We start from the raw sequence: 14040 nt of genomic DNA on the forward strand, positions 1-14040 counted from the left end.
GGTGGGTGGGTGACATCGAACTCAGAGTCAAGACACAAGGAACAATGAATGATAGTGATCGGCTTGTTTCCCCCAGTTCAGGATCCTCAGCAGGGACTGTACCACTCAGAGTTAGTGTATCTTCCTGCCTCAGCCTATTCAAGATGATCTCCTGCAGACAGGCTCATAGAGCCATCTCCCAAGTGACTGTAAATCTTGTCGGGATGAACTCATCTACAGTGAGTGTCCTTAGAGCAGCTATTGCTGTTATGTTGAAGATTGGACTGCATGGTTCTAATATATATATATATATATATATATTTTTTAATTTAGGCAGGCCGAGGATGACTCCACAGATAGAGGATTTGCCAGATCACATAGAAGTAAACAGTGGAAAATTTAACCCCATCTGCAAAGCCTCTGGCTGGCCACTCCCTACCGGTGAAGAAATGACCCTGGTGAAGCCGGATGGGACAGTGCTCCAAGTAAGAGCTGTGCTTCAGTATGCCTGCTTAGCACCAGATGGTTTCAACGTGGTGATCTGTCTTTGAAAGCTGGATTTCACTCCGGGCCTTAACCCTTCCCTGGCTGGTGTGTTGGCAGCTTGATAAAGTGCCATGCTCCTGGGGGTGTAGAACTGACTCACTCGCTCTAACTTCCTCTGTATGGGCGGTCCTGCAGTGCCAGACTGGGAGTTTGCCATCACACTGGGGTTGTTGGATCTAAGTGCCAAGGATAGTCCCCATCCTGCAAAATTGTCCAACTGTGTGTGGTGAACTGTGTTCAGGTCAGGCTGCGCAAGGCCCTGCCCTCACATTATCTCCATGTTTCTAAATCCTGTATCAGGAAGAGCAAGGTGGCCACATAGGGATAGTGAAACCCATGAATCAGTAACATTCCTGTGCTACCATGACACAGATTTTTGTTATAGTATTAAGGCATGAGCCTAGGGAAGGTCTCTACCAATACTCTATGCCCATCTCAGACATGAGGAATTTTTTAAGTGAAAATAATTTTTTCATACAGAATATTCTGATCATGGTTTCCCTTCCCTTATCTCCTTCCAGATCCTCTCCATCTCACCACACATCCAACTCCATGCCTTCTTTCTCTCTCTCTTTAGAAAACAAACAGGCCAATAAACAAATAAACCAGAATAAAACAAAACAAATAGAGGGAGAAAATAAAGAAAAAACATGAGAAACACATACCCACTCATAGACACACACATGCAACCAACAAAAACCCATAAAAACACAAAATCAGAAACCATAATAGACAAACAAAAGACAAGTTAGGTTAAAAACAAAAAACAAAAAAATTCATTATGAGCAAAATTTTTCCAAAAAGCACCGCTGAGTTCAGTTTGTCTTGGCCTTCTATTGTTGGTCATGGAGCCTCCCTTAAGTGTGGTTTGTATATCCAGTAAGACTCCATCAGAGAAAACAAATTTTTCCTTTGAAAGTGATTGTCAAATGGTGATAGCTTCTGGTTTAGGAATGGAAGACTGTGTCCACTTCCCATCTCAGCACTGAGACCCCATCTGTCTTGGACATGTACATGCTGCTACAGTGTCTGTCAGTTCACATGTGCATTGGTCCTGTTGTGTCTGGAAGACATTGTTTCTTTGGTGTCTTCCGTCCCCACTGGATCTTACAATCTTTTTGCCTCCTCTTCCACATAGCTTCCTGGGCCCTGAGTGGAGGGTTTTGATGAAGACATTGCATTTAGAACTTAGTGTTCCAATATCTCTCACTCTCTGCGTATTGTCCAGTTGTGAGTCTCTGTATTTGTTCTCATCTGCTATGGGAGGATCTGATGTTGGCTGAGTGAGACACTGATTTATGAGTGTAACAGAATGTTGTTAGGAGTCATTTTATTGCTGGCAGAACAGTGGTATTTGGTTTTCCCCTAGGTTTATCTAGTCCCCCTCACCCTACCCACACCCACCATCTCTTCTCTCTCTCACTGTCTCCTCTCTCTCTATCACTGTCTCTCTGTGGATGGACATCCATCTCAAGCCTATCTAGTCTTAGGTTCATGGCCATCTGAGCAGTGTTCACTGTGGGTTTCATCTCATGGAGTGGGCCTTAAATCCATGAACACTCATCAATAGGGGTGAAGACTCTAGGTAGGCACCAGCTGGACTTTTCAGTGTTTGGTGAGTAATGTAGGTGTTGTCTTCATCAATAGGACCTTACCATTAGTTCATGGAGAGCAACAAATAGTCATGGCAATAGCCTGGGTTATTTGGGAAGTTTCCATGAGACTTCTTTGAACAACAACTTGATTAGATATAGCCTAATCCTGGTACTGCAGGTTTCATTTGGTGATAAGAGATATCTAGTTGGTCCTTTGTCTCCCCTACTATTTGGTGATTCCATTCAAAGTTTTTTCATATGTATATATGTATATGTATATATTTTAGCAATCTTCTACTGCAGTAGGTTTCCATATGATCCCTAAGATGGCTCTTACCTCTCCCTCTCGATTTGATCTTCCAATCCAATCTCCTACCCATTTCTCCATAACTAGATATGCTATTTCTTCTACTTTAGGAGTTTCTTCCCTCCCCTCTAGTCCCTTACTCTATACCCAACATCTGTGGTTATATGGATTATAGCCTCCTTATAGAAGATTTAATATCTAACATTCACATGTAAGAGAATACGTATCCCATTTGCCTTTTTGGGTCTGGGTTATCTCATTCAGGATGATTTTTTTTAGCTCCATCCATTTACCTGTGAATTTCATTTTTTTTTTACCAGCTAAGTAATATTCATTGTGTAAATATCCCACATTTTATTTATATATTCTGTTGAAGGACATTTATGATATTTCCAGTTTATGTCTATTGTGAATAGAGCAGCAATAAACATGGATGAGCAAGTATCTCTGTGGTAAAATGGATCATCCTTTGGATATATGCCCAAGATCTTGAAGTAGCTCTATTCCCAGCTTCTTCTTCTTCTTCTTCTTTTTTTTTTTTTTTGGTTTTTCGAGACAGGGTTTCTCTGTGTAGCTTTGCGCCTTTCCCGGAACTCACTTGGTAGCACAGGCTGGCCTTGAACTCACAGAGATCCGCCTGGCTCTGCCTCCCAAGTGCTGGGATTAAAGGTGTGCGCCGCCACCACCGCCCGGCTTATTCCCAGCTTCTTGAGGAACCACCACACTGATTTCCATAGTGACTTGTAGCTGTAACTCCACCAGCAATGGATGAGTGTTCCCCTTATTCCATATCCTCACCATCACGAGCTATCATTTGTTTGATGTGAGAAGACACACCTTAATTGTGGATAGTCCTAATCTAAAAATTCCTTGTCCATGCTAATGTCCTGAGTGTTTCCCCATAGTTCCATTTGGGATGTGGTGAGGTTGTGGTCCAGTCCTATAGACTGTGAACATGCCATTTCCCTAGTGTCACTTACTGAAAAGACTCTCCTTGTTCCAATGTATATTTTTAGCACTTTGTACAGATTAGTTTGCTGTATACCTGGGGTCTGCTTCTCAGCGCTCTATTCTATTTGATTGGTCTATGCTTCTTATTTCATGTCAATGATGTGCTGTTTTAATCACTATAGTTTTGCAGTATAGATAGAAATTGTAAGGACTCCTGTGTTTTGTTTTTGCTCAGTTTTTCTTTGCTGTCAATTAATTGATTAATAAATGTGTGAACCTGTGTGAGTATATGGGTATATGTGCACTATATGGGTACAAGAGTATTGTTTTTCTCATTGTCATAGAGGCTGCATTTTAATCTACTGCTGTTTCAGCCAATAATTGTGTCTCCGAAGTTACTGGCCTGCTTCTCTGGCAGGGGCCCAGCTGCTCAGGTTGTGACCTGGTGGGAATTCTGTTCCCACAGGCACCAGCTCTGTCACTCACAGCAAATGTAGCTTTTAATAGATCTCTATCATTCTATTTACCAAGAAGACTTGGAAATCAGACACAAGGGTGAAAACCTGACAGCTCAGAGAGGTTGAATAGCAACTAGCTGACCTCTCTTTGCCATCTATGAAAGAGACTATCTTTCCGCTCTGCCAGACCAAAAACAAACAAAACAAATCAAAACAAAAAACCCCACACCACTCAAAGTCCTTCCTACTACTTCCTGTGCATCTATCATCTTCCAGACACTCTGTGGCTCTCTATGATTACTTTCTGTCAACTAGTTGCTAACTTGGCCTCTTGATCCAAGGTTGATTTTATTTAATTAACACAAACACAAATTTGGGTTTCACAGTATGATTGAATATCCTGCAACACAGGAGCTCAGTGAGGCCAAAGAGGGCATCAGATCCCTTGGGACTGGAGTTATAAGTGGTTGTGAGCTGCTATGTGAGTGCTGTGTACTGAACCCTTGCCATTTGAAGAAGCAATAAATGCTCTTAATCTCTGAACCATCTCTACATTCCATTTGCTGTCTTGTTATTTTGTTGATTTTTCAAATATAAATTTGGGGGTTTTGCTGTTTGTGTTTTTTTCTCTGTTAAGAATTTCACTGGTATTTCTATGAAGACTGCACTGTTTGCTTTGCATAGTATGAACCTTTTAACAGTATTTGTTCTTCTTAATCATGAACACAGCTGTCCTTCCACATATTTCACCAATATTTGACTGCTTTCATTATAACAGCCTTTCACCCATAGCTAAGGCTTCTAGTTCTATATTGAATAACAAGAGAAGTAATGGGATACTCTAGTCTTGCCCCTAATTCTAACAGAAATGATTTCCCTACTTAATATAATACCAACTATAGATTTGTTATGTATAACTTTTTTATTTTGGTATATATTTCTTCTATTCTGAATTTCTTCAGGACTTTTAAAATAAGGGATATTGGATTTTGTCAAAGTTTTTTTTCTGCATCTAGAGAGATGACTTCATGGTTACTGTTCTTGAATGCTCACGATGTATAATTTTCTTACTTTGTTGTGTCGTTGTATGGTTTAGGTATCCAAGTAATTCTAGATTGGCCAAAGAGTAATATTCCTCCCTTGTATTTTTTATGGGACTGTTTGAAAAACACTGATGTTTGTTATTCTTTGAAGGTTGGTGAATCCATCTAGGTTTGGACTTTCTTAGGTGGGAGAGTTTTGATTACTACTATAGTAGAACTGCTTGTTATAGATCTGTTTAAACTATCTCATTGTGGTTTAATTTTCATAGATCATATGCATCTAAACATTCATATATGTCTTTTAGATTTTCTAAGTTAGTGGATGTCTTAGTCAGTGTTCTATGCTATGCAGAGACAGCATGATCATAGCAACTCTTATAAAGGAAAACATTTAACTGGGGCTTGCTTACAGTTTCAGAGGTTTAGTCCGTTGTTGTCATGATAGGAACCATGGAGGCATACAGGCAGACATGGTGCTGAGAGTTCTGCACCCCATCTGGGTTCATAGGAGCAAGAAGAGAGAGGCTCTGCACTTGGCTTGGGCCCTTAAGAACCTCAAAACCCACCCCCAGTGGTACATTTCTTCCAACAAAGCCATACTACCTACCCAACAAGGCCACACATCTTAATTCCTTTCAAGTAGTGCCACTCCCTGACGACTAAGCATTTAAATATAAGAGCCTATGGGGTCCATTCTTATTCAAACCACCACAGCAGAATATGTATTTTAAAGTAAGATCTAATGGTTTTCTTCACTTATTTAGTATCTATTGTAATGTTTTGCTTTTTGTCTCTGATTTTATTAATTTGGATCCTCTTAGTTAATTTGAACATCTATTTTGTTTATATTTTTAAAGAACCATTTCTTGGTGTTTTTTTCTTTATTCTCTATATTTTTTTTTTTGTTGTTGTTCTTTGTTTCTATTCATTAACTTCTGCCCTGATCTTAATGATTTCTTAACATCTACTCACTTAGGGTCTGGTTTGCTCTTGTTTTTCCAGAACTTTAAGGTGTGTCATTAAGGTAGTGTTTAGTGTTTGTCTTTTGTGACGATGTGCATTTTTTTAAGTATTTTCTGTAAAATTGGCTTAGTGGTCATAAATTCCCTTAGTCTATTTCTTATTGTTGAAAGTTTTAAATTTTCTTTGATGACAGATAGCTTTGCTGAGTATAGTTTTTTTTTTTTTTTCTTGGTAGTTTTTGTCTTTTAGGACTTGAAATATTTCAAGCTCTCTGGGCTTTGAAAGTTTCAGTAGTGTATCTGTTGTTATTCTAATGGACCTGTTTTTATATGAGACATCATATTTCTCTCTCACTGCTTCAATGATCTTCCTTTGTCCTGAGTATTTAGTGTTCTTAATTATAATAAAACAAGAAGGTTCTTTTATGGTCTGTTTGTGTGGTGCCTAAATGACTTCTGTATCTGAATTGCCATCTCTTTTTCTAGTTTTGGGAATTATTCTGCTATAATTCTTTTGAAAATGTTTTCTATGCCTTTAGAATGAGATTCTTGTTCTGTGCCTACAACCCACAGAGTTGGCCTTTTCAGAGTGCCTTGGAATTACTGGTTTTACCTTCTCACTAATTTATCTTTGTCCTTGTTTGATTATTCCAGTTCCTCTTCCTTCAATTTTAGATATTCTGTCCACTCCTGGTTCCAGGACTTTTCTGAGACTTTCCACAGAGTTTTTTTTTATTTGACTATGACTTTATTTTTAGCATTTCACACCATTTTTCCATCTCCTTGTTTGAATTTCTCTTTCATACCAGTCATTAACAATTCATTCAATGAACTGTTTCAAGAACTGTTGGTTTGTGACTTTGAACATACTTATAATCATTATTTTGAGTTCTCTATTTGGGATTGCATAGCTCACCCTCACTTGATGGCCATTATTGGAAAGTTAGTGATGTTTTTTGTAGAAGTTACATTGTCTTAATTTTCGTATTTCTTATGTTACTATGTTATGATTTACATATCTGTCTTATTTTGTTGCTTGGCTTATTTTTAGAGCAGTTGTGTTTTTTCAGTTTAAATATTTGCAATGTTCAAGTGGTACTTGGATTTCATAGAATTGAGGTGTAGGAAATAGCTCTTTGGAGTGTCTGGTTTAAACTCTAGACTGTCCCCTCAGTAGGTTATTAACTGTGAAAACAGCCACAGCTCCTGGATATTTCCACTATGCAAATGTTTCATTAGTCAGTTCACAATAGCTGCCCCTTTTTGCTTCAATAACTATTGGAGGATAAACAATCAAGGATAACATAAGTATATTTGAATTTTAGTTAATAATATTAGAAGTAGGATGGTTGTTAAAGATAAGGAGAAGTCAGCTAGATCGACTTTGAAAAGAAAAAATCAAGTTGATAAAGCAGCTAGGAGGGGAAAGTTAGATATTGTCAGGACCTACATTGTTCAGAGCTTGTTAAAGCTATGGAAAGTTGTAATTAAGACGTAAAAAGAATAGAGGAGGGGCTGGAGAGATGGCTCAGTGGTTAAGAGCACTGAATGCTTTTCCAGAGGACCCAGGTTCAATTCTTATCACCCACATGGCAGCTCACAACTGTCTGTAACTCTAGTTTCAGTGGATCTGACACTTTCACACCAATGTACATAAAATAAATTTTTAAAAAAGAATAGAGGATAGGATTAGAGAAAGAGGGAAAAAAATCATAGGAAGAAGGGGGCGTGGCTCATGAGGTGTTACTGAAGAGAATAATGAAGAATGTCATGGAGTCTACTGTGTGGAGAAACAAAAACAGTCCTGAAACCTAAAGGAGCAATATACAAACAGAAGCAGAACCATTATGTGACGCATGGAAGTGGAAACTAAATAATGGAAAATACAAAATAAAAAGAATATATCTAGAGTGAATTGTTGGCATAGCTGCCCCATGTTGAACGATGAAGTTCTCAGACTCTTCTGGCTCCAGCAGGTTCCAGGCAGTACTGTGAGTAGGAGGAGCAAGGGGAATGGCAAGGAGGTTGTAGGTCCCTTCCCGCTAGTTCTTCCAGCCCCCTGCAGGTCTCCTCTGGTCCTGCAGATCAGTGTGTGAGAAGCAGCTTATGCTGCTCTCTTCTGGGCAGTAGACAGGGTTTCTAGCTGGACTCTGATGCTTTACTTTCCTGCAGGGATGCCCCCTGGCTTTAGGAAGTTCACCAGCAAACCTCACCTCTTGCAGACTGAGGGCTAACTGCATACTCTTTACACTGTTTTCTTTCCCTAAGTTTCAATGATGATGCTCCCACTTGGCCATCTTCTCCAGATGTGCTAACCACAGAGCAGCCCCAATGACTGTTTTGTTACTTGTTTTCCAGCTTTGCTGTAGATCTCCCTCTTTCTCTCTTGCTGTCTATTTTCTTTTTGTAGCTAAGTGGTTTCTTTAGTGGCATGTTATGGTTCCTTATTATTTTTGGTTTATCTATTATAGTGTTTTGCTTTGTGGTTAAAATGAGGCTTCACAATATTTTTGTATAAGCATCTGTTTTCAAATGTTAATCAACTTAACATTGTTTATAAATATAAGAAAAGAAATAGGCAGGGAAAACACTATCACAGAGAAGCCACATCTGTACAGGTGTGCATGTCTTGGCTGATAGGTTGGACATGTTTCATCGGGCTCACCTCTGGGCAAGACCAATGATGCCTTACCCCGTTCCCCCAGCAGCCTGCTCAGCAGCCTCCAGTGGTATGAATGCTAGTCAGCATGGTGGAAGTTTCCAGCTCAGTGTTAGCCTGTTCACTCCGTATCTTAGAACCAAGCTATGTGATGTCTTCTGTACTGTGACCTGATCCCTCTAGTTCTGATAGGCAGCCAAGAGGACTGACAGGAGCTATGTTGTTTGGAAGTTTCTGGTGCCCCCCAGGCCCACTTCTGTGGAGGTGTTTCATACTTGGGACTGGGGTCTCTGTGAATACTCTACTGTTTCCAGGGGCAGCAATGTCCAGTCATGCAGGGCAACTTCTTTCAATTGTGTTTTGAACTTTTTTCATGTGTGTTACAATCAAACAACATCTCCTATACGGCTTTTTTATGCTCCCTTTATTCCCTGTTAACCTTTTCTCACCCTGAAGCCTCGTTTCTCTAATCTTCCCACCTCCCTTCCTGCTCAAATCTTACCATTCAGTACTTCCTCTCTCTCCTTTCTTTTTACTGGGTTCTGCTACCTCCCTCCTCTTCTTAGTTTCCTGGCTTCCGTCAGTTCTCCATGTAAAGCAAAAAGAATTCGAGAGTTGAAGGTAAGACTCACATATGAGAGAGAACATATGGAGTTTGTCCTTCTGGGCCTGGATAACCGAAGGATTCTCCATGGTTCTGGGCCTCACTGCGGAGGCCCCATTATTTTGTATCATCACTTGGCACCTACCTCTCTCTTTTTTTCTTCTCAGCACATAGTCTATGTTGTGATGCCTTGGCTGGGAGAGAAGTAGCTTAGGCTGTTCTATAGACATCAATGCTGCCATGCAGGGTCACCCTTGGAGCCCACAGCCATCTAAGACTGGCACATCATAGGGTTGGGACCAAGGTACACTTTGCTGTGGGATGTCTGCTGCTGAGGTGCACTCACAGACCATTGCAACCAGTCAGAGTTGATACTGGCCCAAAAAGAGAACTCCAAATAACTGGAGCCATGGATCCCCACTGGGCAACCAGTGTAAGCCTGAAGGCTTTGTTCGCAGCCAGTAGGCTGAGGATAGGCCCCGTGTTTGGTTTTCAAGCCACCATTCAAAGGAGGGATGATGGAGGGAGTCACTTGGCTACTCCGGCAGATGCTCAGTTGGACCAGCATCTGATTGGCACAATTTCAAAGGGTCTGCACAGTCTTGGGGATTTGTTTGAGGCTCATACTATGGCTGTAAATGACACAAATGAAACATAAGTCTGTTTCACCACGGGATATACAATCCTACTTGGTGCCAAGTCTGGAGTCTCTGTTCTTGAGCATTGGTCTCAGGATATGGATATTTGGGATCTCACTGTTTAGCACTGAGTTCCAAGGCAAGGTCTTATGCTCAGTTTCTTTCCCTGCTCATCAGTAGATGGAATCTTGCTCCTTGCTGTGGCCCAAAGGTTGGGTGATGGAGGAAGTTCTTGGTGAACAAAGGTCCAACCATTTAGTTTATAGAGTACATACTAGCCTAGAGGGTCAGAGGCCGTGAGGATCTGCCTGACACCTGGGTTTCCCACTATGATGTACCTGGCACTAGCTCAAGTCTAAGGCTTGGACTTAATCCCCCCACCCAAGTGGGAGGTATCTCTTTCCACACTACCTGCTTGGAGTCGGGAGATCTCCAAGTAAGTTTACTTTCCACCTTCAACAGTATATACCTTTTTGTATTTTCACACTAAAACCAGTCACTGGTTTCTCTTATCCAACTCCCTCAGCTCTCATGAAGGCAATTTGGTGAGTGAACAGTTCTTTGGGTTTATTGCTCTGTGAAGAGGCCATTGCTGGGGCATCTAAGTTAGCTGTTTTCTTCCCATAACATTTTAGCCTTGCCTGCCTCATGTTCAACCAATAGGGAGCTGGATGGGTAACTGAGGACATGGACAAAAGGAATAGAGATCCCTGTGTCTTTAGATGCATGTGTCTTTTCCCATTGCACCATACCCAACAGCCCCTCAAGTACCCAGGAAGCTACCTTGTCCTTCCATCCTGCCATCTCTGTATTAGGCCAGAAAAGAAAAAAAAAATGCTACTCAGAGCAGTTTTAAAAGAATTAAACTCCTTGCTGGTAAGTGTTTATTCCACACTTCCAAACACAAATACAACAGCAGGATCTGGGAGGGCACCAGTCCAGTATAAACTTTTCAGGGCTGCTACAATAGCTTTGGAAATAAGCCAGTGATTATATTAGCATTGTACTTGGCTCCTCAGTCTCTCCTAGAAAACTTCCTACGAAACAATGAGCTGGAGTATGTGTTAGGGACCTTTGTGTTTAAGTATCCCAAGAAGTTTCAATATGTTTTTCTGTGTTTGCTTGTTCTAGCCAAATGACTTCAACCATACAGATCATTTCTCAGTGGCCATATTCACCATCCACCAGATCTTCCCTCCTGAGTCAGGAGTTTGGGTCTGCAGTGTGAACACAGTGGCCGGGATGGTGGAGAAGCCTTTCAACATTTCTGTCAAAGGTAAGTTTCACTCAATATACCAAGAGTATGTTCTTGAAGTCATGATAGGGCCTTATGGGTCGTGGCACAACTTTTAGATTTTAAGCCTTCACGTAATCAGAACCCACTGGAGGGTTGTGCCCATGGGTATTTGAAGGAAACATCTTTGAGTGTAGATAGCAGTAAGGAAAGCAGAACCAAATCAGAGATCTCAGAGTGTTAGCCATGAGATTAAATCCCAGGAGGGAACTCCAAGGAGCAAGTCCTCTTTCGCCACTTCAGAACACTAGCAAACCCCCGGAACTCAAGAATGAATCTGATTGCTAAAACTTTATTCAGTTCTTCCAAAGCCCCTGCATGCCCCAAATGTGATTGACACTGGACACAACTTTGCCATCATCAACATCAGCTCTGAACCATACTTTGGGGATGGACCAATCAAATCCAAGAAACTTCTCTACAAACCTGTTAATCATTATGAGGCCTGGAGACATATTCAAGGTAAGGTTTGGACACAAGAGGCATCAGCAGGAGGTCTAGTACCTGGAAAAAGATTTCCCTGTGTTTCAAAATCTCCTTCCACCCACATTAACCCACACTGCATTAAGAATGTTTTAGTACATGTAGAGGCCATTCAAGTTCCAGAAATGACTTTCTAACGCTACTGAGCACGTTGGGACACAGACATAGCCATACCATGGGCTATGTATCAGCTTTCCTTTCCAGGACTCTGAAGCCCCAGTTGTAATTTTAGAACTCTACCATGCCTGGCCCTGGTGGAAAGTATGTGTTTCGACCATGTGAAGAGGAAGGTTCACGGCCATGATAGAAAAGTAGAGGCACTTAATCTGCCTAAATCTTGAGAGCAATGATTTCTGCTGTGCTAGATTTTCTCCCCTCTCATTTCCTACCTTGTTTCATCCTGAAGACCCTGAACACAGAGGGTTTTATAAAAATTTGAACCTGGAAAAGTTTAGTCTGTGGCAGACAGGATTGCACTTGGGGTAGGGAAAAGGAGGGGGTGTGGCCAAAAGAGATGCTCATCCCTCTCTGCTTCTGGAAAAAAAAAGAATGCAGCAAACGGAGATAACAGATTATGAATGTCATGAAAAAGGTAAGTGTATCTTAAGACACATATTAGTTTTATTTGCTGTGTGATAATGTAAAACCATAATTTAAAAAAAATATAAGTTAAAAATAAATAGAGACAGCCGGGCAGTGGTGGCATATGCCTTTAATTCCAGCACTCGGGAGGCAGAGGCAGACAGATCTCTGTGAGTTCGAGGCCAGCCTGGGCTACAGAGTGAGTTCCAGGAAAGGCACAAAGCTACTCAAAAAAAAAAAAAAAAAAAAAGAATAGAGACTTGCCAGTTGCTCATACTGTTATAACTGGGCCATCTTGCTGTCAGACAGTCGTCATTGCCCTGCTAGTGGGCAATGTGGATCCTGCTACTCCTAATTTTATCAAATTGTGCCTAACATTTCCCCTAAACTTCCTTTGTTTTATTGTATGTAGACACTTGAGAAAGTTATAAAAAAAATTTAAAAAAGAAGGCCAGATAGTTGGCTCAGTGGTTACGAATACTTTTGTTGATGCAGAGAGAGGACCTGGGTTCAATCTCCAGCACCCACATGGTGGTTCACATTTGTGTGTAACTCCAGTCTCAGGGGGTTAGATGCACTCTTCTGAACTCTGTGGGCACCAGGCACCCACATGGTACCCTTATATATACAGGCAAAACACCCCTAGACACACACAAAATAACCAAACAAATCTAAAAATACTGTAAGAAAGACAGGGGTTTGACTCAATAATTCAGCTGAGCTTGATACACCGAATAAAATGACAGCATTATTTATTACTGAACTCTTCAGATTCCAGTGTAGATCCAGCCCAACTTTGGAATCTCAAGGATTTAAGGTTGTTTTGTGGCTTTTCTGTTTCCAACATCAACAGCTGGGCCGTGTGTGTGTGTGTGTGTGTGTGTGTGTGTGTGTGTGTGTGTGTAATATGGTTTTAATAATAAAAATGATCTTCTAAGAAATGCTAAACATAGTTCTTTTTTTCTTACCAATTAGCAATTTATCATAAGGTAAGTCAGAAGTTGGACTTTGCTATATCCATAGAGATAAAGACAGAGATAAAGGAACGGACAAAACAAATAGCTAAGAGAAACGCACAGGCCAGCTATTTGTGGAAACTGTTTTTAAGAGGCTCTAGAACCCCTCATTGTGAGGATATGGCTATTAGAGATCCATTGTCTGGTAACATTAAACAAAAACCTGCTGGGTCTTTTTTCTCTCGACAGCTTGATTGCAATCAGTGTGTGTCCTTGAAAACAGTGAAAATAACATTTTATAGTATACTAATTGAGCCTCCCAAGTCTGGCATCCTGTGTGGTAGATCTGTGAGGTTTACTTTTGCAATTGAAAATGTAAAAAACACTAGAGCAGAAATGTATACATAGCCTAGAAATGTACATGCTAATATGTACACTGAAACCTGGACATATCCGATCAAAGGCCTAATTTCCCTTATGTTGGAAACTGTACATCCTTGAAGATGGAATTACCTCTTTACTTCGCCAAGACACTGATGTTTAAAAACCTTATTTAGTTCCCGTTGCAATAGCAGCCACTCTGGTTTTAAGGAACATAACAGGATGCAAATTGAAGCTTTCTGGACTTTTCTCTCTTCCCAGTGATGAATGAGATTGTCACACTCAACTACTTGGAGCCTCAGACTGACTACGAGCTGTGTGTGCAGCTGGCCCGTCCTGGAGAGGGTGGAGAAGGCCATCCTGGACCTGTGAGACGATTCACAACAGCGTCTGTCGGTCAGTGGAAGCCAGCAGACATTTATTCCTGAGCTGGGTGGGAGCGGGAGGAAGGGGAAAGAGGAAGGAAGAGCAGGAAGGGTGGTGTGGGCTGAGTGGGTGGGTGGGGATGGAGGTGGAAGGAGTTTACTGTGGATGGGGTAGGAAAGTGACAGGAAGACTCGGAACTTCAAGCCAAACCAGTCCTTTATTTGGGCTAGACTGCT

At 41.1% G+C, this 14040-nt stretch overlaps 1 protein-coding gene across 2 annotated transcripts in view; it reads left to right on the top strand.

Moving 5' to 3' along the window:
• The window catches only part of Tek (TEK receptor tyrosine kinase), a 119988-nt gene that overhangs the window by 64926 nt on the left and 41022 nt on the right, over positions 1–14040 (top strand). For both annotated transcript variants that reach the window (XM_059254534.1, XM_059254535.1), the window contains exons 8-11: positions 313–464; positions 10874–11018; positions 11337–11498; positions 13700–13834. In XM_059254534.1, coding sequence (XP_059110517.1) covers positions 313–464; positions 10874–11018; positions 11337–11498; positions 13700–13834 — 594 coding nt within the window. The remainder of the gene's footprint in view (positions 1–312; positions 465–10873; positions 11019–11336; positions 11499–13699; positions 13835–14040) is intronic.

The sequence above is a fragment of the Peromyscus eremicus genome, chromosome 2 (assembly GCF_949786415.1).
Source record: "Peromyscus eremicus chromosome 2, PerEre_H2_v1, whole genome shotgun sequence".
NCBI lineage: Eukaryota > Metazoa > Chordata > Mammalia > Rodentia > Cricetidae > Peromyscus > Peromyscus eremicus.